The following is a 27,773-nucleotide window of genomic DNA, read 5'->3' on the forward strand; positions in this document are numbered from 1 at the left end:
CAATCTCAGGCTTTTTTCCAGGTCTGTTTAGTTCAACATCTCCTGAGCACCTACTATGTGCTAGGCACTACCTTGGACTCAACACTGGGTATATGAACAAGAATATGACAGGCTCTCTGACTCTCTGATGCTTAAAGCCCTTTGAGAAATGCCTCTCTGTAGATTTACTAAATTTTAATTCACTCTAAGCACATCCTGTTTCTTTAAATCATGTGGTCATCTCTCCCCAGTTCTGCCTGGAATGTTCTTTCCTGTCTTAACCATTTGGTTAATCATTATTTCTCTCTCCTACAGCAAACCCTTTGATTAAGATCACACCGCTCCTTCCCCGGAATCTTCATTGCTCCTCCTCTGCACTGCTTTGCTATTCTCCCAGGACTGGTCCCCATAACGCCATCCACTGCATCATCTTCCCTCCTTTACTCCTATTCTGTGTGTGCCCGCAGGGCAGGGACCATCATTTCATTCTGTCTCTAGCACAGTGACTGAGATATAGGAGATGCTCAATGATTTTTGCTGTTTTTACAATGCATGAATAAATGAATAAAACTCGTGTTTTTAGCTAGAGATAGTGCAAGACTATTTTTTTTTTACTATGCAACTTTAATTTCTCATCCAAAATAACTGAAAAACAATTTTACACCTTTTCGCTCTACTTTACATCCAAGCATTTATCCAATTAAAATGTGATATCTTTCTGCATCACATTAATGAAATTGTGTCATAGAACTGTTGCAAGACAATTTTTAATGGATTGTTTACAATTAGCGGTACTCACTCCTACAAAGACCTAGACAAAATTCCTCAGTATTTCTTCCCCTGCAATCAAGTAAGTTAAACATCCCCTAGTATATCTTATTTATCTCAGGATTCTGTAAGATTCAGTCATATGAAGCTACCATTTCTGTGCATCAAAAACAATTGAATATCGGTGCTTCACATGGCTCAACCTAATGCTTATCTGCTCATTAATGACGGTGCCAAGGTGAACATCAAAGCCTACATTTAAATGTTTCAGATTCCAAAAGAGAGGACTGTTTTCCTTATCTCATTCTGGATCTTCTCCCTGGCCTATGTCTCCAAAGCTATTCAGGAGTGTCTTCTAAGCCCACTGCTTCTTCCATTTTCCCTGAAATCAGAAATGTTTGGAGCACAGCGCAGAAATAATCTTTTTTAGGATCATTTATGAAAGGTCAGCATTCATAGCCAATTAGCAAAAGCCCAACACAAAGTGTACGTACAATAAATGTCTCTGAATGAATACTAAGCAGCACAGTGGATATTACTCATATCATGATGAGACTCTCCAGGTGGTTGGGATGGAGGGATTGAGGGATAATGGTTTTGGTGAAGCCCCTTCTTTTCTGGAACGAGAGTCACACTTTTTGATATTTGTTCCTGGGCCTTTAACTCCACTGCCCCGCCCCTGTCCCATGTGGCTAACACCCACAGAACCAAGCTGTCCTCTGAAACATCTAATCCACAGCCTCTGCCTAAGATTTTATTGCTCATACCATTCTTTACTCCATTTCCCAAGCAAATGGCATCACTGGCTCCCAGCCTTTTGCCTTATCTCTCATCTATGTCTTTATGTTCACCACTAGAATCTCACAACCAATATTTCTCGACCAAAATTGCCCTGTATTTCCCTCTTTGATGGAGGCTGCATTTTCTCTGGTCACTCAAAATATCATCTCTGGATGTTGAGGGAACACTTGGGTCCTAACCCCCAGCACTATCCCTACTCCCTCCTCACACTCCATATTTCCCAAGCTTACCTGGAAAGGTGAAGGAAGAGAAGGTAGAAGAAGAAAGGTGAAGCCCAAGAACCTGGGTATTTTTCTTGATCAAGAATCAGGACTGCTCTAGATAAACAGAGGTTGTGTATGGAAGTGTGCTGTATAGTTCAAGGCCACCAGAGCTACAGAGGCCAAAGTCACTTTAGCAGGAACTCTGATCTGGTTCCCAGGGAGAACTGCCTCCAGCTTTTCCCTGTAGATGTTATCCCTTTTTGTCTGCCAGGCATATAAATTTCTGCTCCCATCTTACAGCATTTAACCTTCAGTTTGAGTCCTTGGTCCCCTCAGGTCTACCAGCTCCCACCTCCTTCCTTGTTCTGTGACACCTGTTGAATGAGACACACAGGATTTGCAGTCACTGCAGTACGACTTGTGATTGTGAGGTAACTGGATGATATTATCACCTTCTCAGAAAGTCTTCAAAGATATCACGAGGAAGTGAGGCATTCCTCTTCTGGCAGGTATCTGTGTGGTCAGTTAAGATGACCACTGCATTCCATTCCAACCATGTCATTCAGCCATTTTTCCACAGTGGGCACGTCCACAGAGACACCGAAGGATGTGAGAGTCCAGAGGACTCAGCTGAAATGCAATTCCAAACACAGCACCCACACATGGGTTTCTAATAATCAGTCTGCACATAGTCTCTCCACAATTCAGGACGTAGGTTCCTCTCACTGCATTGTTTTTGCTTTTTACCTCCTGCCTTTTGGGAGTTGTAAAAAGTTAAAGGCATCTTGGAGATAGTGACAAAAGTATTCATTATCAAAGAGAGCTCTTGTATATAGGACAAATATTAATGTGTGTGACTCCAAGAGCTAGATTGCCTGGGTATAAATTTCCACTCCAACAACTTACAGCTTTTTAAACAAGGAGAGGTTATTTAACCTCTCTGTGCCTCAATTTCTTCATCTGTAAAACAGGAATTATAATAGGATGTACCTCAGAGGTCATTGGGAAAATTAAATGACTCAATGTATATAAAGCACTTAAAACAATACCTGGGGAAAAGTTGACAAAAAATATACTGTTATATTATTGGTAGTAGATAATGTTTAGCATTTGTCTTAGAGGTGTATGTTTTCCAGCAGTGTGTCTCCTATGTAAGAACTCACTGAAGCCCTTGAATATGTCCCTGGACCATCTTGAGCTCTCTGGACTTCTGAGTATCACAGGTTTTGCAAAACGAGTCCCAGACTAGAAGCCAGAAGACCTGGGGGGTTCTGTAGCTACCTACTTACTATTCATTAACAGCCTACACGGGCCAGTCCTCATACCCGATTCTTCTCCTGTTACTTTATGTATTCTTCACACCAGTTCCGCAAGGTGGCTCTTATTTTCCTAATTTCACAGATGAAGAAACAAATTCAGATAAACCACTGAGTCAATGCTATGGAGCCGAAAAGGCGGGTCTGGAACCACTATTAAAATCTCGTTTTAAAAACCCAGCTCGTGGTTCTATGTAAAGTCACTCAACCTCTGTGACCCTTATTCCTCCCGCCTGTAAAACTGGAATATGCCTCCGGGGTCCATCTCACAGGGTTAGACTCCAAAGAGAAAGTGTTTATTCAGGCCGGCTGTAGGCCGCGAAGGCGTGGCCGGCATCTTACTCCAGGCGCAAAAAAGCACCTGAAACAACGAACCAAAAAGATGCTAACGCGGGGAGGAGACTCCCGCTTCCGGGCGGGCGCTCGGATGAGTGGCAGGAGCATTGGCCAATAGGGCTGCGGGAGGCGGCAGGGGCGGGGTTGCCCCCTCAGCCGCGCTACGCCTTGTGGGAAAGGGCACGGGAACGCGCCTGAGGGTTCTCGGGTCAGTCGTGAGAGAATCCTGAGCCCGGCAGCCTGTGGGACTTTAGCAAATGCCAAAGCGCTCGCCGCGGGCGCCGAGATGCCTGGCCTTAATGTAAAGAGGCTGGCGAAACCTCGTTAGCGAGAAGAGCAGGCTGCTGGTGAAGTCACGACGTGCTGCAAATGGCCTCAGCGAGCCTGGGCTCTGGAATCTGGGCGTCGGGACAATTGATCTCTGTAACCAAGACCCCGGGGGTCCCGGCCTTCTGTTTCCTGTCTCATTCCTGACTGTTCCAGGGGCGGGGACAGATGGGGAACAAGGGGAGGCAGAGAGCAGGGACTGTTTTCCTACCAGAAACACATTTGCAGTCGTCCTAGAAGGAGAAATTCATTAACAGTGGGGTTCGAGGAAGGAATGACAACTTGGTTCTCACATTTGGATGTGATCCGTTCACTTCGCTTTTTAGGCTGCCACCACCATCTCTCACGTGCTTTGTCGCCATCGTTCTGACTGCTTTCCTGCTCCAAGATTTGCCCATTCCTGTCGGGCCCACCGTAGCTCAGAGTGACTGCTGCTAAATGCTCGGGACATGCCGCTACATAAAACTCAGGGGATTTCCCATTACCCTCAGATGCAGGCCTAACACTGAACTTGGCATTCACGGCCATGAGGCTCTGGCCTCTGATTACTGCCCCAGCCCCGTCTCTAGACACCTTCCACTCCCTTTCCTCAGTTAAGGGTTTGTGAGATGAATACGTGGATCAATGAGTTAATTCTAGAATTATCAGCAATATTATCAGAATAGAAGAAGTCCTCCATAATCTGACGATGAATTCTCAGTAATCGCCTCAGATGGGAAGTCAGCTCCGCCCTGGAGTCCAGGAAACCTGAAGGCTAGTTCTTGCTGCTGATTTTACTGTGTAATCTATCACAGGTTGCTTCCAGTCTCTGTTCCTTTATTCATAATTTAGAGCTGGTGAGTAACATTTCCAGTTCTCTTATATTTTTACCTTTTCAGGATACTTCAAAGGTAAATCTAATAGTACATGGAGAAACACTTTACAAATTCAAAGTATTACTGCTATATGCCCCTTACATCAAGATGTACACCTTAAAAATAGGCCATGTAGAATCTGCACTTTATATACAATATGTCATACCTAAGGTTTATTTTTATATCTGACGTAGATTTAAAGCACCTCACAGATTCCTTTCCCTATGGCTGGATCTGAGGAGCCCACCTGACTTGTAAGCCTTGCCCACTTCTGTTCACCAGTTATTGTACGTTTTAGCAGAAGGGCCTAGAGAGAAGGTGAGATAGAAGATGTTAACTAGAGAGTCCTGGCTAGATGAACTAAAAATGGCTCTTTCTTAAGGAAACCTTAAAAAGTAGTTCTTTTTTTGTGCCACGTACAGTGTTGCCCTCAAAGGAATTGGAATAGCATGTAAAATAGAACGTGGGGTCATGGGCTGCTGTAGGTCCCTGATCACACCATGCTCTTAATCACCTCATTTTCTCTGCCTTCAATGCCCTTTCCCAATCTGGGGTGCCTCTCTTCTTTCCTTCCCCCAACCTCCCAACGTACATGTACTTTTCATTTCACTAACTCTTGGAAAATACTATACATATTGAAGAGTGAAGAAATGAAAGGATGATGGATGGATAGATGTTTGGGCACCACGGACATAAAGTCAGAAGATCTGGGTTCTTGTTTGGGGTGGCACAACCGCCTTGTAAAGTAAGTAGAGCAGCAATTAATTGTCCCATTTTACAAATTATAAAATTGAAATTCAGAAAGTTAATTGACTTGGTTGAAGACATATTGTTACAAAGTGACAGAACTGGCCCTTAACTCTTAGGATATTTTTCTTCCCACAACATCTTAATTCTTGAAGTCAAGAAAGACTGAATTTCCATGTTGTAGGCTGAGAAGAAGCCATCTTTAGAGAAAAGGACATTTATATGCCTGTCTCCTTCGCCACCTCCTCCTCCCCTAAGCAAAGGATTTCCAGGCAAGCCAGTACTCAGCCTGATTTTAAAGACAGGTCTGGAAAGTGATGGCTGTCAGGAACACGGTAGGGAAGAACTAGACATCATGGGATTTCAGCCCTTTTTTTTTAACAGACTTTTAATGGGAGACTCAGTACAGTTCTCTGCTTAGGAAAGGAGCCTGTTTCCATGGTAAGGGAGGGACTGAGGGAGGAAGGAGAGAAACAGAAGAGCATGTTTTCTCAGAATCATTTCTTCAGATACAGTGAACCATTCAAAGGGCCAGGGCAATTCACGGATGAGGAGTGTGGCAGTGGGTGAGCACTGAGAAGTATTGATAGAACAGTTCTTTAGGTCTCACCCACGTGACAAGATCAATGAGAAACTTGGGCATAAAAATGCTTTATTGAGCTTGTGAGCCTGCGCTATTTCATTTGCTCTGGCTCACATCTCTCCATATAGTCTGAAGCTAGACTTCCTGGGTTTTAAACCCCAGCTCTACCACTAGCTAACTCTGTAATCATGAGTATGATTCTTAACCTCTTTGTCTATTCTCATCTGTAAAATGGGGATAATAATAATTAACACCTCCCTTGTAGGTTGTTGTGAGAATTAAATGAATTAGTTTATGCTCATACCTTTAGGTATGTCTGGCACATTATAAATGCTACTGTCTATCATCATTACAGCTACCTCTTGATAATTGAAGTAGGGCACATACATTAAGACAGTTATTTTCAAATGGGTCACAAAAGGGAGGAAAGAAAAAAGAGAGGAAAGAGTGACTAGATCAACTGGGGCTCTTTTACACTTTCTGGCCCCCTTCTCCATCTCCCATCCCCAACCTTCTGGAAATTCAGACTCATTTGGGCTGGGGTAAGACATAGTCATTGTATTTTGAAAAGGCAGCTCTAAAATGCTTTCTTTCATCCTACCCCTCAACCTAACTCCCCAACAGAATCTCAACTTTAAGGGACTTCTCTAGAGGGTAAAAGGTATTTTTACTTCATGAGGATTACAGCATAGTATAAGCTTGGGCAGGGCATGTATGCATTATTATTATTAAGTCCATCCAAAGTTAATTGGATTGAAACCAGCCTAATTTAGGATTCAAACTTTTTTTGCATTATGGATAAGCTGATGAGCCTTCCTCAGACTTACAGATGATATTGATATCATGATACTCTTTCTGTAGACACCAAGCCCTAATAATTTAAAGCTGGATCATACAGTGTTGTGTCCATTATACTGCAACTGACTTTTTTCACTTAATAACCTATATGGACATACTTCCAAGTTCATGCATATATATCTAACTCATTCTTTTTCATATCTGTATAATATTCCATTATATATATATATTTTTTTCATGCTTTCTTCAACCATTTTCTATTGCAGGAAATGCAGATTGTCTGTACCCTAGATTTTTACTACTGAGCAACAAACACCCTGCACATAAATCCGTACATACTAGGGCATTTTTTTCTTTCCTCTTAGGGTGGGATCACAAAAGTGTAATGTTTGGATCACAAAGTGTGTATATTGGTAATTCTAGACGATATTGCCAACAAGGTTGAAACACTTCACCACTGCCCCTCCCACGAGCTTCTCCAGAGCCTAGTATGTGTAGTGTGGGAAGGGGGCAGGCTGACCTAGAATACCTTCACGTAGATGCAGCTGTGAGTACAATACTATGATCCATGGTTTGTGAAGTATTTTGGATTTTATGGTTCAGCTAAAATCTCATTAGATAACATGCCACCTGCCCTTTTCAGAATATAACTGTCCATGATGTGGCTAAACATACTACCCACCCTTGCTTAGCCACAAGCATCAATCCGCCTTCCATCCCTGCTTCTGGTTTTGTATGGTACCTGCTTGAGGGAGAGAGGGAGTGGGCCGGAGAAGATGCAAACAAAGTACAGGGGCAGGTAAAAGGAATCGTGGGAGTGGAAACCCACATAAGCTCAACGCAGAGACCACAGGAGAGGTGTCAGGCGACAGGATAGAATCTGTTTCCTTATTTTCATGCTCTCTCTTTCTGCTCAGAAACATTTTCCATGGAATAGCTGCTGACTTCTATAGCACCCTCCTATAATCTCCTGCAAATCCAGTGGACTCTGTGTTGTCACACTTCATCAGCTGTGTTATAATTCCCGATAACTGGACACAATTGATGTCCTATCCCTGAAAAGCTGGATCCAAATAAATGGCTTCAGAGGGCTTAATGATAAATCAGAAGCATTTTGAATGGATTCTGAAAGTATTCTAAGTCAGGACAAATCCTCCCTAGAATCCAATTTGGCTGCTTCATTACCAGTTCTATCTCCTGCATGCAGAAAGATGATAAACAACATTGTAAAGATGTAGATGAGATTGGCTTTTGTGACCTAATGTTTCTGATGAAGAGAGAAGTACATGTTGTTAAAACGGAAAAAATGCACACAACCCACTGGCAACAGATTATTACAACGTTCATTTTGAACAGGAATCATTTGTGATTTTATTACCTCGGAGACAAAGACCTGGCTGCTTCTGCATTTTATAGTGGTTTAATTAACCTTTGTGCACAGAGCTGATACACCTACTGAAACTAAAAGGCACTTAAAAAATTGAAAGTTGCCAGCTCTTTCTTACAGACCCAGACCAAGATTCTGCAGGGATAGATAAAGGAGTGATGAGGGCAAACATTTCCAGGCCAGGCTCTGGGGGTTGACTTCCAGCAAATAAGTTCTCTGTGTCTCAGTTTCTTCATTTGGAAAATAGGCTAACGGTAGTTTGTACCTCATTCTTAAGTGGCACTAAAAAGAACCAACAAATAACCAAATGTGAGAGGGTGTATGGGCAAAGAGTGGAAGTTTATTTAGGAAATCTAGTCTCAGAAAAATCATTAAGAACTGTTGGAGTTTGGCTCTCATTTTTGGTTAGTAATTTCCATGTAAGGTGTTAGGATTGACAGTATATTCCATATGTTGTTTCTGTTCATGGCCTTTGGAGTTAGACCTGGGTTTAAATCCTTGCTCTGCCACTTAGCAGCTGTGTGACCTCACTTTCTTCATTTACCTTATGGGGAATAGATGTCACAGAGTGCATAACTAATACATTATAAGGATGCAGTGCCTGGCAGCAGCTCTGATTATTATTATGCTCTAACTATTGGCTGCCATGTATTGAACCTTGTATTAGTTTCCTATTGCTGCTGTAACAAACTAACACAACTTTGATGGCTTAAAAACAACAGAAGTTTATTCTTTCACAGTTCTGGAGGCCAGAAATCTGAAATCAAGGTGTCAGCAAGGCCACACTCCCTGCACAGGCTCCAGAGGAGAATCAGTTCTTTGCCTTTTCTAGCTTCTGGTGACTGCCAGCATTCCTGGTGTTCCTTGGTTTGTGGCTGCATCACTCTAATCTCTGCCTCTATCTTCACATCGCCTCCTCCTCTGCGTGTGTCTAATCTCTTGAAAAGGCACTTTTGGTGGTATTGAGAACCCACCCAGATAATTCAGGATAATCTCATCTCAAACTCCTTAATTTAGTCACATCTGTTAAAACTACCATATAAAATAACATTCACAGGTTCTAAGGATTAGGACTGATATCTTTGGGGGCACCACGCAGCCCATTATAATCCCTTACCATGTGTCAGGCTACCCTGGTTTTCTAGGGATGTTTCTCATTTCTAGTTGAGGAAAAGAGGAAATCGAAAGTAAAGTAACCACAACTTTTTTAACCAGAATGCTGAGAGAAATAGGGGCTTCAATTTGTCAGCTGAAAACAAAGTAAACATTTTGTTTCTGTGTTACTGGGTCATCATTTCTAACATAAACAATGATCCTACACAGGTGACATAGCTTAGAGGTGGAGACCCTAGATCCTGGACGCAGATGGCCTGTATATTAGGTGTAACTTTGGGAAATTATGCCTCAGTTTCCTTATCTATAAAATGAGTACAGTTAGAGTACCCACCTCAAGGGGGTACTTGTGAGGACTGAAAGGAGCCCAGCTCACAGTAAATATTATGTCAGTGTTAGCTGTTATCATGTATTTCCGTGCATGCAGAGGGAGAAAAGATTTGGGACCAGGTAGAACACTTGCTACATTTCTAAGATTAGAAATTGCTTTTTTTCTTCCAATTTCATTACTTGCATCTGAGGGTATTATGCAGAGAACATTTTGGTTAATTAAGAATCAGTTATCAGGACCCTTGTTAATTGAGATTTCCTATGTAATTATGCACACAGAGCATGTGCACTATATGAGTAGATGTATGAAAGGGCAGATCCAACTTTGTGGGTGCTGAAACTTATAGAACATGGGGGCCCTCTTGATGAAAAGGAACACAAAACCACAGATGCAAAATTAGGTACAAAAGTGAATATTTATTTACAATAAGAAGAGAAAGCACAACAAATCACTGGTTTGAGCTGGTCACGGAAGGTAAATGGAATGCAGATTCCAGGGCCTGCACATATGGCCACGGCCTGGGTGGTTAAGAGAAGCAGTTCCGGAAGTGGTCTCGGCATAGCGGACAACTTGATTAACAGCCTTCTCCCGGACAGGGGTTAATAAAGTTAAATCCATTAGTAAAGGAGATTTATTATATGTAAACTAAAGGCAATTTATTTTCCTTCTTTAAGACTTCACAGAAAAAATTTACATATATGTCTGAACCAACATTCCAATTTGGGATTAGGAAATTCAGTCCTGTGTTTCCTTTTATTCTTAGTTTTCATCTAGAAAAGGATTCTACTTCAGATTCTAGGTCTTATCTGGATGGAGAAGGAAGCCTGGAAATGTGGGCCTGGGGCATGCCAAAGTGACAGTACCATCTCAAGCAACATACATTGTTTTGATGTTCTTCTTCTCTCTTATTTCTTGAATGCTTGAGTTTTCAGGTGCTGTGTGGCTGGGAGAGAAAGCATGTATTGAAGAATATGTGTGATGAGGGACTTCCCTGGTGGCTCAGTTGTTAAGACTCCATGCTTCCGATGCAGGGGGCCCGGGTTCAGCCCCTGGTCCAGGAACTAGATCCCACATGCATTCCGCAACTAAGAGTTTGCATGCCACAACTAAGGAACCCACCTGCTGTGACTAAGAGCTGATGCAACCAAATAAATAAATAAATAATTTTTTTTTTTTTAAAAGAATATGTGTTATGAGTCCTGGCCTGCTGGGCTTCTCAATATTGTCTGGGCAACTTTGGAAGGGCTAAGGGTATTCTGGAAAGTATTGCCCTGCACCGGGAACCACTAGAAGAGAGACAAAGTCTGTTTATATCTCTGTCCCATTTCTTTTTCTGTCTTCCTTACCTATCCCCACCTCCCCCTATTCCAGAATCCTACACAGATACCAAGTAAAGAAATCACTCAATAATTGGAATCTCTGAGATACTCAAAAGCATGAACAGATAACGGTGACAGAATTTTGGGTATTATGACAGGAAATGGAAAGCTCAATGTGGGGAGCTGTGTGATGAGAGCCTTCCAGGCACTTGCCAAATGACTCAAATGCCATGCGCACTCAAACACCCACTCTTCTTACTCACAGGCCATTGCTGCTCTTGGAGATAAGCTGACCCCTGTATTGGGCAGTGCAGTTGGGCCAGCTCTGCCAGGCCCAGTGACAGTGACATGCCCACATCAGCCTGTCCACACCTCCTCCTCAGCCAGAAGCCACAGGACATGGAGGAGTGTTGCAGATTCCAGCGTTACGTTCTAATGCTTCCTGAAGTCCAGGGTCCAGAACTAATGCTTCCTGAAGTCCAGGGTTCATCTGCATGCCTCAGGGATGAGCAGAAAGGTAAGAACAAAACTGGCATCAGCTCCTTGATGACAAATGAGACTTGATTCTGCGGAGTGACTCAGGGTTCCATCTTGTTAACCAATATGTGTAGTAGCCAATTATTCAAATATTCATTCAACAAACACTTCTTAGTACATGCCAGGTGCTTGACAGGTAAAAGATACAAAGATAAAGTTCACAAGTATAATTATATAAACATATGAGTATACCAGAAATAATATAGTGTAATGGGATAATTGCTCTAATAGAAGATAAATAGAACTTTAAGGAAACCAAGAAATAGGAATGATTAATTGTGTGTGTGTGTGTGTGTGTGTGTGTCTAGGAGGTTGTCATCCAAACCAGAGAAATGTGGTTTTTTTTTTTCATATGTAAACCAAGTATCCAAGTGTCTCCTGCCAGTACAGCCCTTTCTCCAGTAGGAACTAGCTTCTTTCCTGCCTTCGTATCAGGTTCACCTACTTCTAGTGTATTTTGAGTGAAAGGGAGTCATCTCACGTCCCTTCACGAGGTGGGGTGGCCCATGCTCCAGCCTTCTCTCCGCTGTAGCCTGTTCTTAACGGCCACTCACAGCTCCTGCAATTGCTGACCTATCCCTCCTTCCCCGCACACTGGATAGCATCTCTGCTCATCCCCAAAGCTCCCCTCAATCAAAGCTGTTGTGTGTAACAGATTTACAGAGTGGCTGGAGGTTATGGAAGGGGTCACAAGATAATGAAGAAGAGAAACTATTTAAAACAGAAAATAAAAATGCCACTGTTCTGTAAAATGCCGTAGCCATTCTTGCCCCAAGAAATTTTTCATGGCCCTCGTTGAGCCTCAAGTCCTGCTACCTTCTGTTATGTCTCCAGAGACCACTGCTTGATCTTGGAGTCTCAGACCCTATGATGTCCCTTTGCTTCCCTGAGGAAACTCAGATTTCTGGTTACTTTATTAAGCAGAAGTTTGGTGCTTCTCTGTCCCAGCCTCTCTAGGTCAGACCAGGTCACTCTCTAGGTCACTTTCATGAATCAAGGCCACACCCTGATGCCTTTTCCTTTGAGAAGCTTCTCCCCAGACACAGGACAGCAGCAGTTATTTTTGTTGTTGTTGTTGTTAAAGCATTTTGTTTTCATGCCCTTGAACATGAGAGGTGGAATAAAATGAAATCTTGTAGACCTGAGTCTCCGATGGAGTCCCCTTATCCAAGGAGGTGGGACAGAGATGGTGGCTAGGGGAGGCAGGTCCCAGAGAGGGATGGCCACTTGGGTTGAAGTTCTGCATATCTGTCAGGGGTGTGTCCTGGACAGATTCCTTGAATCCTTCCACTCTTAAGCACTATGGATTTGATGTTTTCTCTTGTATTTCAAACTTGTGATTTGAAGCCACGAAAGGATCAAAAAGTTGCTGTACTGACAGCAGCCTCCAGCTTTGGCGTGAATCGCAGCACAGGTATACGCTTGTCCCTTCCACACTGACTTTATCTGTTTGCCAACTCAACTTGGCCAGGTAACCTGCTCACAATTCCTCAGGTAACACAAAATGAGAATTAATGAAGAGAAAAAAGGAAAACCTGCTTTGGTTTCAATGACCTAAGCAATGTAAAACAATTTTTAAAAATTAGATCATCCAGGAGGTAGGTCTTCTTGAATGGCTTCTAGGAATTTATTTTTCTCCTGCTCTGAGGGATCATTCTAGTTCATTCCAAGGGCTATGAATTGGCTCCAGCAACTGCTGCCAGTCGGGTTCCAGAGTCATGCTTAAGCATCCACCCCTTCGCTTTCATTGTGCCCTGGTGGCAGATCTTTGTGAAGCTTTACTGCTTTGTTCCCCGGCACTCGGCAGGGAGAGGCTCTCCTCTGAGGCAACACTGGGGTCAGGCACAGTGGTCCACTGGCAGCCTTCCTGGCAAGCGTTACGACCATCACTCAAGGCCAGGGATCACACTGGGTTGGATGCGTGAGCAAGAATGTTTATGGTAGGACTTAGCATCTGGTCTGTTGTTTGCCATCCGGGACAGAAAGATGAAGTGGAGCAGCCCTGAGCAGAATAGAGGGCGCACATCCACGGAGACTCAGGATGTATCAAACACAGCCTCCAAGGGAAAGGGGACAGGGAAATACTGGGAGCAAGAATGTTGTTGCTTATGAGCTTTAAGAATCCAGAGGTAATTCCATGGTGAAGAAGTGAGTGCAAAGAAAGAAGCCGAAATTAGCCGGAGGCAATGAACCCAGAGACTGATAGGCAGCATTGTCCAACTCCAAGCTAGCAGCCCTGCCTCCAGTCCTCACTGACCTCCCCCTTTCCTGAGCTCCTATCACATGCTCCATCTTTATTACGTTTTGACATTTATACCATACTCTGTCTTATGTTGTTTCCCAACTGCGGTTTCATGTATATGCATTATCTCTTCCCAACTTGAATATAAAGTCCTGGAGGGCAAGACCATACTTGACAACTGGCAAAAGGTATGAATGAAATTAATTTTTAAAACTTGTGTATTTACTATAAGAGAGAAAATACAATTGAGTCATATTGTGCATGAAAGTAAATTAAATAATAATTACTATAAAGAAGCACACCAGCGCTATTAAAAAGCTTTCTCTACCTAACTTTCTGGTACAAAAATTATTTTTAAGGTTTTTAATAATAAAAAAAGTTAAACATAGTCTAAAGTAGAATAAACAGTTTTATCCCCATATAATCATCACCCAGAGTCCAGAATTTTCAAATTTTCACTACTGTTGTTTCATTAATTCCCTTTTTTACCCACAGTAATTAAAAAATTTTAATCACAAATCCCAAATATGTTACTTACCTCTATATACTTAAGAATGCATCTCTAAAAAATTTGGACATTTCCTTTCATAACCATATGCATTCAATAACCTGATTAACGTCAAATTAAAATTAACAATAATTCCTGGATATCATCTAAACTTCCCTGATTTTTTCAAAGAGCAAGAACATCATTTAAAAGAAGGTCTGTTTGGCTTGCTGAATGGATCCAAAAATGAGACCCATATATACGCTGTCTACAAGACACCCACTTCAGACTTAGGGACACATTCAGACTGAAAGTGAGGATAAGGAAAAAGATATTCCATGCAAATGGAAATCAAAAGAAAGCTGGAGTAGCAATACTCATATCAGATAAAATAGACTTTAAAATAAAGAATGTTACAAGAGACAAGAAGGACACTACATAATGATCAGGGGATCAATCCAAGAAGAAGATATAACAATTATAAATATATATGCACCCAACATAGGAGCACCTCAATACATAAGGCAACTGCTAACAGCTATAAAACAGGAAATCGACAGTAACACAATAATAGAGGGGGACTTTAACACCTCACTTACACCAATGGACAGATCATCCAAAATGAAAATAAATAAGAAAACAGAAGCTTTAAATGACACAATACACCAGATAGTTTTAATTGATATTTATAGGACATTCCATCCAAAAACAGCAGATTACACTTTCTTCTCGAGTGCACATGGAACATTCTCCAGGATAGATCACACCTCGGGTCACAAATCAAGGCTCAGTAAATTTAAGAAAATTGAAATCATATCAAGCATCTTTTCTGACCACAATGCTATGAGATTAGAAGTCAATAACAGGGAAAAAAACGTAAAAAACACAAACACATGGAGGCTAAACAATACATTACTAAATAACCAAGAGATCACTGAAGAAATCAAAGAGGAAATCAAAAAATACCTAGAGGCAAATGACAATGAAAACACGACGATCCAAAACCTATGGGATGCAGCAAAAGCAGTTCTAAGTGGGAAGTTTATAGCTATACAAGCCTACCTCAAGAAACAAGAAAAATCTCAAATAAACAATCTAACCTTACACCTAAACGAATTAGAGAAAGAAGAACAAACAAAACCCAAAGTTAGCAGAAGGAAAGAAATCATAAAGATCAGAGCAGAAATAAATGAAATAGAAACAAAGAAAACAATAGCAAAGATCAATAAAACTTAAAGCTGGTTCTTTGAGAAGATAAACAAAATTGATAAACCATTAGCCAGACTCATCAAGAAAAAGAGGGAGAGGACTCAAATCAATAAAATTAGAAATGAAAAAGGAGACGTTACAACAGACACCGCAGAAATACAAAGCAACCTAAGAGACTACTACAAGCAACTCTATGCCAATAAAATGGACAACCTGGAAGAAATGGACAAATTCTTAGAAAGGTATAACCTTCCAAGACTGAATGAGGAAGAAATAGAAAATATAAACAGACCAATCACAAGCAATGAAATTGGAACTGTGATGAAAAATCTTCCAACAAACAAAACTCCAGGACCAGATGGCTTCACAGGAGAATTCTATCAAACGTTTACAGAAGAGCTAACACCCATCCTTCTCAAACTCTTCCAAAAAATTGCGGAGGAAGGAACACTCCCAAATTCATTCTATGAGGCCACCATCACCCTGATACCAAAACCAGACAAAGACACTACAAAAAAAGAAAATTACAGACCAATATCACTGATGAATATAGATGAACAAATCCTCAACAAAATACCAGCAAACAGAATCCATCAACACATTAAAAGGTTCATACACCATGATCAAGTGGGATTTATCCCAGGGATGAAAGGATTCTTCAATATACGCAAATCAATCAATGTGATACACCATATTAACAAATTGAAGAATAAAAACCGTATGACCATCTCAGTAGATGCAGGAAAAGCTTCTGACAAAATTCAACACCCATTTATGATAAAAACTCTCCAGAAAGTGGGCATAGAGGGAACCTACCTCAACATAATAAAGGCCATATACAACAAACCCACAGCAAACACCATTCTCAATGGTGAAAAACTGAAAGCATATCCTCTAAGAGCAGGAATAAAACAAGGATGTCCACTCTCACCACTATTATTCAACATAATTTTGGAAGTCCTAGCCACGGCAATCAGAGAAGGAAAAGAAATAAAAGGAATACAAATTGGAAAAGAAGAAGTAAAACTGTCACTGTTTGCAGATGACATGATACTATACATAAAGAATCCTAAAAATGCCACCAGAAAACTACTAGAGCTAATCAATGAATTTGGTAAAGTTGCAGGATACAAAATTAATGCACAGAAATCTCTTGCATTCCTATACACTAATGATGAAAAATCTGAAAGAGAAATTAAGGAAACACTCCCATTTACCACTGCAACAAAAAGAATAAAATACCTAGGAATAAACCTACCTAGGGAGAGAAAAGACCTGTATGCAGAAAACTATAAGACACTGATGAAAGAAAGATGATACCAACAGATGGAGAGATATACCATGTACTTGAATTGGAAGAATCAACATTGTGAAAATGACTCTACTACTCAAAGCAATCTACAGATTCAGTGCAATCTGTATTGAACTACCACTGGCATTTTTCACAGAACTAGAACAAAAAATTTCACAATTTGTATGGAAACACAAAAGACCCCGAATAGCCAAAGCAATCTTGAGAAAGAAAAACGGAGCTGGAGGAATCAGGCTCCCTCACTTCAGACTATACTACAAAGCTACAGTAATCAAGACAGTATGGTACTGGCACAAAAACAGAAATATAGATCAATGCAACAAGATAGAAATCCCAGAGATAAACCCACACACCCATGGTCAACTAATCTATGACAAAGGAGTCAAGGATATACAATGGAGAAAAGACAGTCTCTTCAATAAGTGGTGCTGGGAAAACTGGACAGCTACATGTAAAAGAATGAAATTAGAACACTCCCTAACACCATACACAAAAATAAAGTCAAAATGGATTCGAGACCTAAATGTAAGCCCGGACACTATAAAACTCTTTGAGGAAAACATAGGAAGAACACTCTGACATAAATCACAGCAAGATCTTTTTTGATCCACCTCCTAGAGTAATGGAAATAAAAACAAAAATAAACAAATGGGACCTAATGAAACTTCAAAACTTTTGCAGAGCAAAGGAAACCATAAACAAGACGATAAGACAACCCTCAGAATGGGAGAAAATATTTGCAAACGAATCAACGGACAAAGGATTAATCTCCAAAATATATAAACAGCTCATGCAGCTCAATATTAAAGAAACAAACAACCCAATCCAAAGATGGGCAGAAGACCTAAATAGACATTTCTCCAAAGAAGACATACAGATGGCCAAGAAGCACGTGAAAAGCTGCTCAACATCACTAATTACTAGAGAAATGCAAATCAAAACTACAGTGAGGTATCACCTCACACCAGTTAGAATGGGCATCATCAGAAAATCTACAAATAACAAATGCTTGAGAGGGTGTGGAGAAAAGGGAACCCTCTTGCACTGTTGGTGGGAATGTAAATTGATACAGCCACTATGGAGAACAGTATGGAGGTTCCTTAAAAAACTAAAAATAAAATTACCATATGATCCAGCAATCCCACTACTGGGTGTAAACCCAGAGAAAACCATAATTCAGAAAGACACATGCACCCCAATGTTCATTGCAGCACTATTTACAATAACCAGGTCATGGAAGCAACCTAAATGCCCACTGACAGACAAATGGATAAAGAAGATGTGGTACATATATACAACGGAATATTACTCAGCCATAAAAAGGAACGAAATTGGGTCATTTGTAGAAACGTGGATGGATCTAGAGACTGTCATACAGAGTGAAGTAAGTCAGAAAGAGAAAAACAAATATCGTATATTAACACATATATGTGGAACCTAGAAAAATGGTACAGATGAACTGGTTTGCAGGGCAGAAATAGAGACACAGATGTAGAGAATAAACGTATGGACACCAAGCAGGGAAAGTGGTGAGGGGGTGGGGGTGGTGGTGTGATGAATTGGATGATTGGGGTTGACATGTACACACTGATGTGTATAAAATTGATGACTAATAAGAACCTGCTGTATAAATATATATAGATAGATAGATAATTTTTAAAAAAGGGAAGTAGGTAGTGGGAAAATAAAGGACTTTAAAAAAAAAAAAAAGAAAGAAAGCCTGTTTCTCAACCTGTCACAGGGAGTCATTCTGGAAACTGACAAGAGAAGGCAAGGATTAAATTCAATGTCAATTCTTGTCTGGTTGTACTAGCAAAGTCTGAGAATCATAGTCACAAGCTTGAAGTTGGCTATTCTCTGACAGAGAGGACTGGCCTGGAATCCAGCTTTCTGAAGAGAGGCCAGTGGGTTCTAGACAGCTAATGCTATTTCGAGGTGTGTATGTGTGTGTCCAGATAAGGGCCATCCTTGAGGCATTGAATTGAGAATAGATTTCAGGGGATTGTGATGGAATTCAGGGGAGCTATGAATTTAGATGGAAAAGGGGGATACATCTTAAGTTTTTATTATCCTTTAATGGAAATTTAAAATTCCTTTTAACTGTAAATATAGGCTGCAAACCACAGAAGTATTAGTATCTGTGGCTTTGTCACCAATAGAAGTAAAAATATTTTAATATCACATTAGAGTTGTCCCAGATATCTTCAAACATTGTGAATACTCATGATTACTTTGAAATTATGTTGTTTCCCCACCTCTAGATCTTGTTATATGTCAAAAAGGAAGCAAATACATTACTATATCACAAATCTGTTTTGTTTTGTTTTACTATTTGGATAACTGTATTTTTTATATACTTGATTTCCTTTGTAGTCCTATGTATTTTATTTTACACATTTTAAAGTAGTATTCTGAGAAAGAGTCCATAGACTTCACCACACAGCCAAAGGAATCCATGGCACAGAGAGAAGGAGCCCCTGGGAACAGCCTGTTTGGAGACATAAAGAAAGCTGAGATGCTGTGAGTGATGTTAGGGGAGAAAAGAGAATTACCCCTTGACTAGTTCGTCATATTTTTGAACTGTGAACACAATAGCTGGAGATGACAAATCAGCCCATATAAGGAGCCTGGAAGTCACCGCAAGAGCCATATGAAGGCCCATCTCCAAAGCGAAGTTTCTCCTAATGCTGGCATATGAGTCACAAGCTTTGGCCAGCTCTTCTGAAAAGACGCTCAAAGTCCTCTACAGGCAGAGTACTATAAAAGTCTAAGGTATTAATAGAATTCCTCCCACCTCAAGGCTGTGGTTCTTCCCATGAGATCTTTGAAGCGACATCTTGGGCACCTGCCAGGCTGACTGTTTGGGGGGCGGGGGAACTGCTGGAGACAGCTCTCAGCTCAGTCTGAAGTTGATATTGACTCGCTATCATGAGTAGGATGAGAGGGAGGTGAAGTGGTTTGCCTAAATTCCCTTTTCTGGAACATAGGAGCCATGCCACTTGCCATCTACCTCACAGAGTTTTAAGTTGATCAGCACAGTATATATGTTAAATCCTAGGAGTGTCACATTATCGTATCATGAAAAAGTTACCAAGCTTTGCTAAAAACAGAGGGTAAAAATAACCAGCTGTTGCTGGGATCACATAGACTCGTATTCTTTACCTGCAAATTCATCAATCTTGTTTGCTTCTCACTGGCTAATGACTTATTAGCCTTATGCAGTGATTTGCATATAACTGCCTTATACAGTAACCATACCTTTAAATTGTCCAAGCAAGGAAAACGATCTTTCACAGTTATTTTTGCTTCCTACAACCACAACAGTTTATCAGCCTTTGAATTTCACATTCACATTTGGTGTGGCTTTTGGCAGGAGTATGTTAACAACAATCAAACATTAAAAATGGCTGGCAACCATTCACATTAGCTCCAAACTGGAAGTGACCCAAATGTCCATCAATAGGAGAATGAATTAAGTTATTTGTGGTAGATTTCTACAAGGACATACTATACAGCATTAAGAATGAATGAGCTATTGCTACTGGCAACAACCTGGATCAATCTCATGAAAATAAGGTTGAGAGAAAGAAGCCAGAGAGAAGAGAGTGCACGCTGAATGATTCCACTTACACGAGTTCACAAACAGCCAAAGCGAGCCTGAGGCATTAGAAGTCAGAGCAGTGGTTATCTGTGGATGGCGAGCAGTGACTAGAAGACATGAAGGGGTCCCTGGAGTACTAGTACGAAGTCTGTTTATTGACTTGGGTGCTGGCTACTTGGATGTTTTCGTTTTGTGAAAACTTTTGAGCTGTACACTTATAATTTGTTCACTTTTCTGTGTATATGTTATACTTCAACAAAAATTCAGAATTAAAAAAAAAAAACCATGAAGACAGGATCCCAACATGTTTTCTTTTTAATACACCCTCCACCAGAATACATTTCTTCTTAGAGAATTGGCGATATTTGAAAATGGTGTTAAGAAATCTGAAATTCTTAATTGGGGTTTCTGGGAATACGCAGATCACCAGAAAATAAGCTATCCTGCCAGCCCCGCAACCGCCGGTTGGGTAATAATTCTTTTTATTGACATATTTGTTCATCTTAAATGACAGATATCACAAAGCCAACTGTGATCTGTTCTAAAGCCTTGTTAAAGTGACCTTAAGTAAAGTGAGCAATGGTTAGGAGAGCCTTACCAGGAGCTTCTCCCCAGGAGGCAGGGCGGTGGTGACAAGGGCACCCAGCCAAGCAGATGCAAGAGCGGCTGGAATCTGTTCTTGCTCAGCTCCCCGTGTGGTGCATGCAGCAGGACGAAGGGGAAACTTCTAATTGGCCAGCCCAGAGAGCGCATTTTTTCCTGATTGGTGGATCCAAACGGGTACTGTTTTAGAGAGAGGACTAGCCAGAATGCAGCCCTGCTTCTGTCCCCCATGGGGTCCCTTCTTCTCATTACTGTTGATGTAGATCACGGTCCCTCCCTCCTCCAGTTGCCTACCTTCTTTTTTCCCTGTTTTACGTAGGAAGCCTTTAAGAACCCTCTTCTTTCTTTCATGTCTCCCTTTCATTCCGCCCCAACTCCAGAGGAGAACTTAACCCCAAGTCACCATGTTTCACTGTTTGCTCTGTAGGGATTGAAGGTGAGAGCCCTGTCTATGAAACATTGAAACCCAGTTCATCTCCCAACACTTGGTGTCTAGGAGGAATTTACTAAACACTTGTTCAAAGAAGGAACTGCAGATCCTTGGTATTTCTTTTGGCCCTTTTGCATTTTTGTCTTGCCTTTATTCTGGGGTATTTGTTCTCGTGTCAGTGGGGTACAGTGGAAAACGAGCAGGTATCAGAGTTAGACAGATCTGGTGCCAGAATCCTGCTAATCACTTGTCGTTTGTTGAACCGTGGGCAAGTTATTTACCTCCAGGTTCAGTTCCCTCAATTGTAGAATAGGGATGGTACTATCTTCCTTGCAAGGGTCTAAGGAAGATCATATAAACAAAATGTGTGTAGCTCCTAGAACAATGTTTGCACATAGCATTGCACATTCATTCATTTCCTCAATCATGCACTTGATAAACATTTGATAAGCTTGGAAGAGATGCCAGAAACCAGGCTAGTTGTAGTGACATGAAAAATAGGGTTCCCATTCTCATTGTGTGCAGAATCCTATGGGGGATGTATTTGTAATCAATAAATGCAAAATAAATATTAAAACATTAAAAGATTTATGAACTAAAAAAATCAAAAACCTAGACAAAGTGGAAAAATATTAAATGCCAAAATTGGCATTAGATACAGGGAACTTGAATAGACCAATCAGTTTTAAAGAGATTACATTGCAATTAACAACCTCCACTCTCAGAAAATTGTAGGCTTAAATGGTTTTTCAGGTGAGTTTTACCAAACTCTTGAGGAACAATAAGTTTCCAGGTTACTCCAGAAGGGACAAACACAAAGCTGCCAAGCTCATTTCATATTGGTATAATCAGATGAACACAGTATATTAAAAAGAAAACTCTATCCTCTTTTTAAAAAGATGAAAAATCTTTTAAAATGCTAGCTAATTGATTCTAACAGTATGTTTTAAAATAATACAGCTTGATTAATGAATGGTTCATCATTAGGATTCTGCCAATATAATTTAGAACATTAATAGATTAATTTTTTTTAATCTCATAATAATTTTAATTGATGCAGAAAAAGTATTTGACAAGTTCTTTACTTATTTATGATTAAAAATTCTTAGTAAGCTAAGAGTAGAAAAGGATTTCTTTAATTCCCTTAAATGAATGATGGTTATATTCCAAAATTCTCAGTAAATATTATACTTATTGGAGAACCTTTAAGTGCATTCCCATTAAGAATGGAAACACATATTCTTACGGTCAGAAACCACTGTATATTACAACCAATACTATAATATTGGAAATCCTGGTCAAGACTGAAGGAAAGAAAGAGAAATAAGAGGCTTGGAAAGAAAGAAACAAACCATTGGTTTTTGCAGGATGATATACTTATTTACTCCAAAATCAACAGGTAAATTATAAGAACGTGGTGGATGTATAATCAAATTATAAGTGCATTTCTAAGAGCAAACAACTAAAAAAGCAAGATACTATTCACATAGCAACAACAACTAAAAATTGTCAGGTAATTAACTTAACCAAGAATACATAAGGCCTCCTGGAGAAAACTTAAACATTGTAATAAAAGACATAGAAAAAAACCTGAGTGATTAAGAGACATACCGTGTTCTCGGATGAGAGGACTTAATATTGTAAAGATATCAACTCTCCCCACAATTATCTCGTAAATACAATGTAATTCCACTAAAATTGTAGCTAGACCTTTGAGATCCACAATAAATGTATTTTAAAATGTGTCTGATGTTGAGGCAGTATAGGACCTCTTAAGCAAAAACTTCAAAAAAATATGGTATAAAATTGATTATTGAATACATCAAGGTTACACATGGATAAAGTTAGAAACATTGGTGAAGAGCCTTTAAAATGTTTCAAATGGACAAAGGATTCCCATCTAGAATGTAGAAGAACACAAATCAAACAAGAAATCAAGTCAAATGAACAAGAAATCAAATCATACAAATCAACAAGAAAAAAGACAGTAACTTCAATAGAAAAATAGGCAAAGGATATCAGCAGGCAATTTACAGAAAATAAATTCAAAAAGCTAACAAGTCATAAGTAACTTGCTGACTTAACATAACAGTGAGATATAATTTTATACTTATTTGACTGGAAAAAATTAGAAAGCTGAATTATGCCCTGTGTTGGCTGGATATGGGGATAAGTCCTGCTGGTGGGAGTAAGGATGGGCACAGTCATTGGGAAGCACAATCTGTATTGTTCAGGAAGTGAGTAAACCTGTGTCATATAAAATGGCAAGACTAATAGGATGGTAAGGAAATGAGAGGAGTAGAGAAAACAACAAGGCTTCTGGCTTAATCATTGACTGCATAGATTCAGGTGACAGTGCCCAGGACAGAGAATGAAGAAAGAGGAGGAGCTTCTTTGAGGATAAAGATAATGTTTTCCATTTTGGACCTTTTAAGAATTATGAACTTATGGGGCACCCTGATGGAATTAGTAGGTACTCAATTAATATTAACTTCTCCCCCATCAAATAAATTTCCTTTTTCTTCTGTGTTTAGGAAAGATTGAATCTTAATTTGCAATTTTCTTGAACTTAAATACTGTTAGTTTTTGTATTTGAAGGACCAATGTTTCTATTAACCCCTTCTCAATAATAGAAGAATGAATAGATAATGCTGATTTTTTAGATCATCAAAACTTTTAAGCTATAGTTAGGAACTAAGTGAGAAGATATCCCTGCTTTTTCCAAGTCGCCAAATGTCGACATTCTTGGGCATATTTTTTAAAGTGATGTAAGGAATGCTTAAGAGACATCATTCCAAAAACCTCATGGGAACCACAAACCAAACATCCACAATAGATATAGACACAAAAAAGAAAAAAGCAATCCAAACACATCACTAAAGGCAGACATCAAATCACAAGAGAAGAAAACAAAAGAGGAAGGGAAGAAAAAGACCTTCAAAAACAAATCCAAAACAGCTAACAAAATGGTAATAAGAACATTCATATCTATACTTATTTTAAATGTAAATGGATTAAATGCTCCAAGCAGAAGACATAGACTGGCTGAGTGGATACAAAAACAAGACCCATATATATGCTGTCTACAAGAGACCCACTTCACATCTAGGGACACACACAAACTGAAAGTGAGGGGATGGAAAAAGGTATTCCGTGCAAATGGAAATCAAAAGAAAGCTGGAGTAGCAATACTCATATCAGACAAAATAGACTTTAAAATAAAGAATGTCACAAGAGACAAAGGTGGACACTACATAATGATCAAGCAATCAATCCAAGAAAAGAGATATAACAATTGTATATATGCACCCAACATAGGAGCACCTCAATGTATAAGGTAAACACTAACAGCCATAAAAGGAGAAATCGACAGTAATACAATAATAGTGAGGGACTTTAATATAGTAAGTCCCCTACATACAAACGAGTTCCATTCCGAGAGCATGTTCAGAAGTCCAATTTGTTCGTAAGTCCAACAAAGTTAGCTTAGGTACCCAACTAACACAATTGACTATGTAGTACCATACTGTAATAGGTTTATAATACTTTTTACACAAATAATACATAAAAAACAAACAAACAAAAAGTAACGAAAACATTTTTAATCTTACAGTATAGTATCTTGAAAAGTACAGTGGTACAGTGCAACAGCTGGCATACAGGGGCTGGCATCAAGTGAACAGGCAAGAGGAGGTGGGAGATGGTAGAGCTGAAGGATCATCAGCAATAGGAGAGAGACGGAGGGCAAGCTGCAATTTCACTCATGCCTGACGATGGTGGCACAGGTACTGGTTCCTTGCTGGATTCAATTCTATCTACCCTCTTGAAAAAATGATCCAGTGATATCTGGGTAGTAGCTCTTTTCTTCTCATCATAGATGACATGGTAGCACTGGATTGCATTCTGAATGGCTGCTGCAAGCTTCATGTACCATTCTACATTCAAGTCCTGTGCCCCAAAACCTAACAGTGCCTCCTTAAATAAAGAAAATCCCCTTGCCATTTCCTGTGTCATGAATCTCTTTGGTTCTTCAGTTACTTCTTCCTCTTGTCTCTCTTTGTCCTTTCTCTGGCCCTTCAATTCTGTCAGGTCTTCATTAGTAAGCTCCTCATGTTGCACAGCAAGGAGTTCAATGAAGTCATCCTCTTGCAGATCTAGCTCCAGCTTCTTGCTGAGGGTCACCAAGTTGCCGAATACCTCTTTGGACTCCTCATCCACCTTCTCAAATCCATGAAAATCGTGAACAAACTTTGGGCAAAGGTTCTTCCAAACCCCATTCATGGTGATGGCCATAACCTCATGCCAAGCAAAGTCAATGTTTTTATGGCCTTGTAGATGTTATAGTCCTTCCCAAATTGTTGCAGGGGTTGTTCCTGATTAGTCAGTTGCCTTTACTGCCTGACAAAAAGTGTGACATAAATAATATTTCTTGAAAGCCGCTATAACTCCCTGGTCCATAGGTTGGATGAGTGACGTAGTATTCGGTGGAAGATGCACTACTTTGACATTGGGATGAAAGTTGTCCATGAATGGAGGGTGGCCTGGAGCACTGTCAAGCAGCAAAAGAACATTGAATGGGATGTCCATCTCCAAGCAATATTTCTCTACCTCTGGGATAAAGTGGTGGAAAACCAGTCTTGGAAAATGGCCTGTGTAACCCAGGCTTTGGGGTTACTCTTCCACACAACAGGAAGGGAGCCCTTAACTATGTTATTAAGGGCCCTTGGGTTCTGTGAATGATAAAACTAACAGAGGCTTCAGTTTCATATTGCCAGAAGCATTGCCACCAAACAACAGAGTTAGCCTATCCTTTGTTGCATTATGGCCTGGCAATAACTTTTCCTCCTTACTGATGTAACTTTGCTCTGACATCCTCTTCCAGTACAGTCCCGTCTCATCCACATTAAAAACCTGCTTAGGTAAATACGTGCCTTCATCAATAATTTCTCAAAGTGTTTCAGGAGATTCCCAGGCAGCTACCGTATCTGCCTCGCCACTTACTTTTACATTGTGAAGGCTGGCTCTAGCCTTGAACCAATGAAACCAGCCATGTCTGGCATTAAAAGATGCATCCTCTGATTCTTTGTCATGTTTCTTCTTCACATCTTCATAAGGGCTTTTAGCTTTCTCTTGAATCAGCATTAAGCTGAGTGGGACTCAACGCTGATGCTGATACTTCGTCTACACACTGAGAAGTTTCTCCATTTTCTCCATCCCTTTTCCATGCTTCTTCAATATTATTGTCAACATCAGCAGCACAGCAGACTTCACATGTTCCATGATCTTGTCTTGTTCTTTAGAATTGTGCTGATGGTTGAACAGTTCATGTTATAAGAACAAGCAACGTCTACCATCTTTTCTTCTCATTCCACTCTCAATTATTTTCACTTTCGTTTCCATCATTATTGCTTGCTGCTTCTTAGCAGTACCAGCTACATCACCACTGCTTTTATGCTTGCTTCTGGACATACTGGGCTTGAAATAAAGATATTGTAGTCTATACAGTACTGTACAGTAAAGTGCACAAAAGCACAACCACTTGTAGAGGATGCATGCACATGACAATGTACACCAGACACATGAACTAACTTACATGATTGGACATATGAACACACATTTGCATCTTTGAAAGTTCGCAACTTGAAGGTTCGTGTGTAGGGGACTTACTGTATCCCACTCTCATAAATGGACAGATCATCCAGACAGAAAATCAATAAGGAAACATAGGCCTTAAGTGACACATTAGACCAGATGGACTTAATTGATATTTACAGAACATTCCATCCAAAAACAGCCGAATGCACTTTCTTCTCAAGTGCACATGGAACACTCTCCAGGATAGATCACATCTTAGGCCACGAATCAAGCCTCAGTAAATTTGAGAAAATTGAAATCATACCAAGCATCTTTTCTGACCACAACGCTATGGGATTAGAAATCAATTACAGGAAAAAAAACTGCAAAAAAAAAAAAATACATGGAGACTAAACAATATATTACTAAACAACCAATGGGTTACTGAAGAAATCAAAGAGGAAATAAAAAAATATGTGGAGACAAATGACAACAAAAACATGACAGTCCAAGAGACATCATTTCAAACTGGAAGGTCATGTATTTTGGTGCCAGAAAACCTGAATTTAAATACCACTAACAAGCTATGCAATTTTGAGCAAGATGCTTAACCTTTCAATAAGTGGAATAATAATAATTACTTTTCAGGAGTGTTATTAGGATTAAATAAAATCATATAGGTTAAGCTTTGGACACAGTAGATGTATCATAAAGGCTGTCTATTATCATTATTATTATTATCATATCACCGTAGACCCTTACCTTCCATTCTTCTTTTATTAATTCTACACAGAGTAGTCTACATCAGCACTGTCCAATAAGAGTATAATGCAAGTCACATTTGTTACTTAAAATGTTTAGTAGCCATGTTAAGAAAATAAAAAGAAACAGGCTAAATGGATTTTAATAATAGACT

At 40.0% G+C, this 27,773-nt stretch overlaps 2 protein-coding genes across 3 annotated transcripts in view; one reads left to right on the top strand and one right to left on the bottom strand.

Moving 5' to 3' along the window:
• Nucleotides 1–600: 600 nt before the first annotated feature.
• LOC309615664 (tigger transposable element-derived protein 1-like) lies at nt 601–27,756 on the bottom strand. 2 transcript variants are annotated; one of them, XM_082365729.1, is made up of 3 exons: nt 20,849–27,756; nt 1,242–11,360; nt 601–1,129 (listed from the first exon to the last, which is right to left on the bottom strand). In XM_082365729.1, exon 1 carries the CDS (start codon nt 25,574–25,576, stop codon nt 25,004–25,006), a length of 573 nt encoding a protein of 190 aa, XP_082221855.1. In that variant the 5' UTR covers nt 25,577–27,756; the 3' UTR covers nt 601–1,129; nt 1,242–11,360; nt 20,849–25,003. The 2 variants fall into 2 exon arrangements, with proteins under 2 accessions (XP_082221855.1, XP_082221854.1); XM_082365728.1 differs by having other exon boundaries at nt 601–11,360.
• The window catches only part of LOC309615689 (uncharacterized protein), a 162,105-nt gene continuing 145,652 nt past the window's right edge, over nt 11,321–27,773 (top strand). Inside the window, exon 1 of the mRNA XM_082365751.1 lies at nt 11,321–11,379. The gene's annotated coding sequence lies outside the window, so the exon portion shown is untranslated. The remainder of the gene's footprint in view (nt 11,380–27,773) is intronic.

Source organism: Balaenoptera borealis (genome assembly GCF_965194805.1).
Source record: "Balaenoptera borealis genome assembly, chromosome: 18".
Lineage (NCBI taxonomy): Eukaryota > Metazoa > Chordata > Mammalia > Artiodactyla > Balaenopteridae > Balaenoptera > Balaenoptera borealis.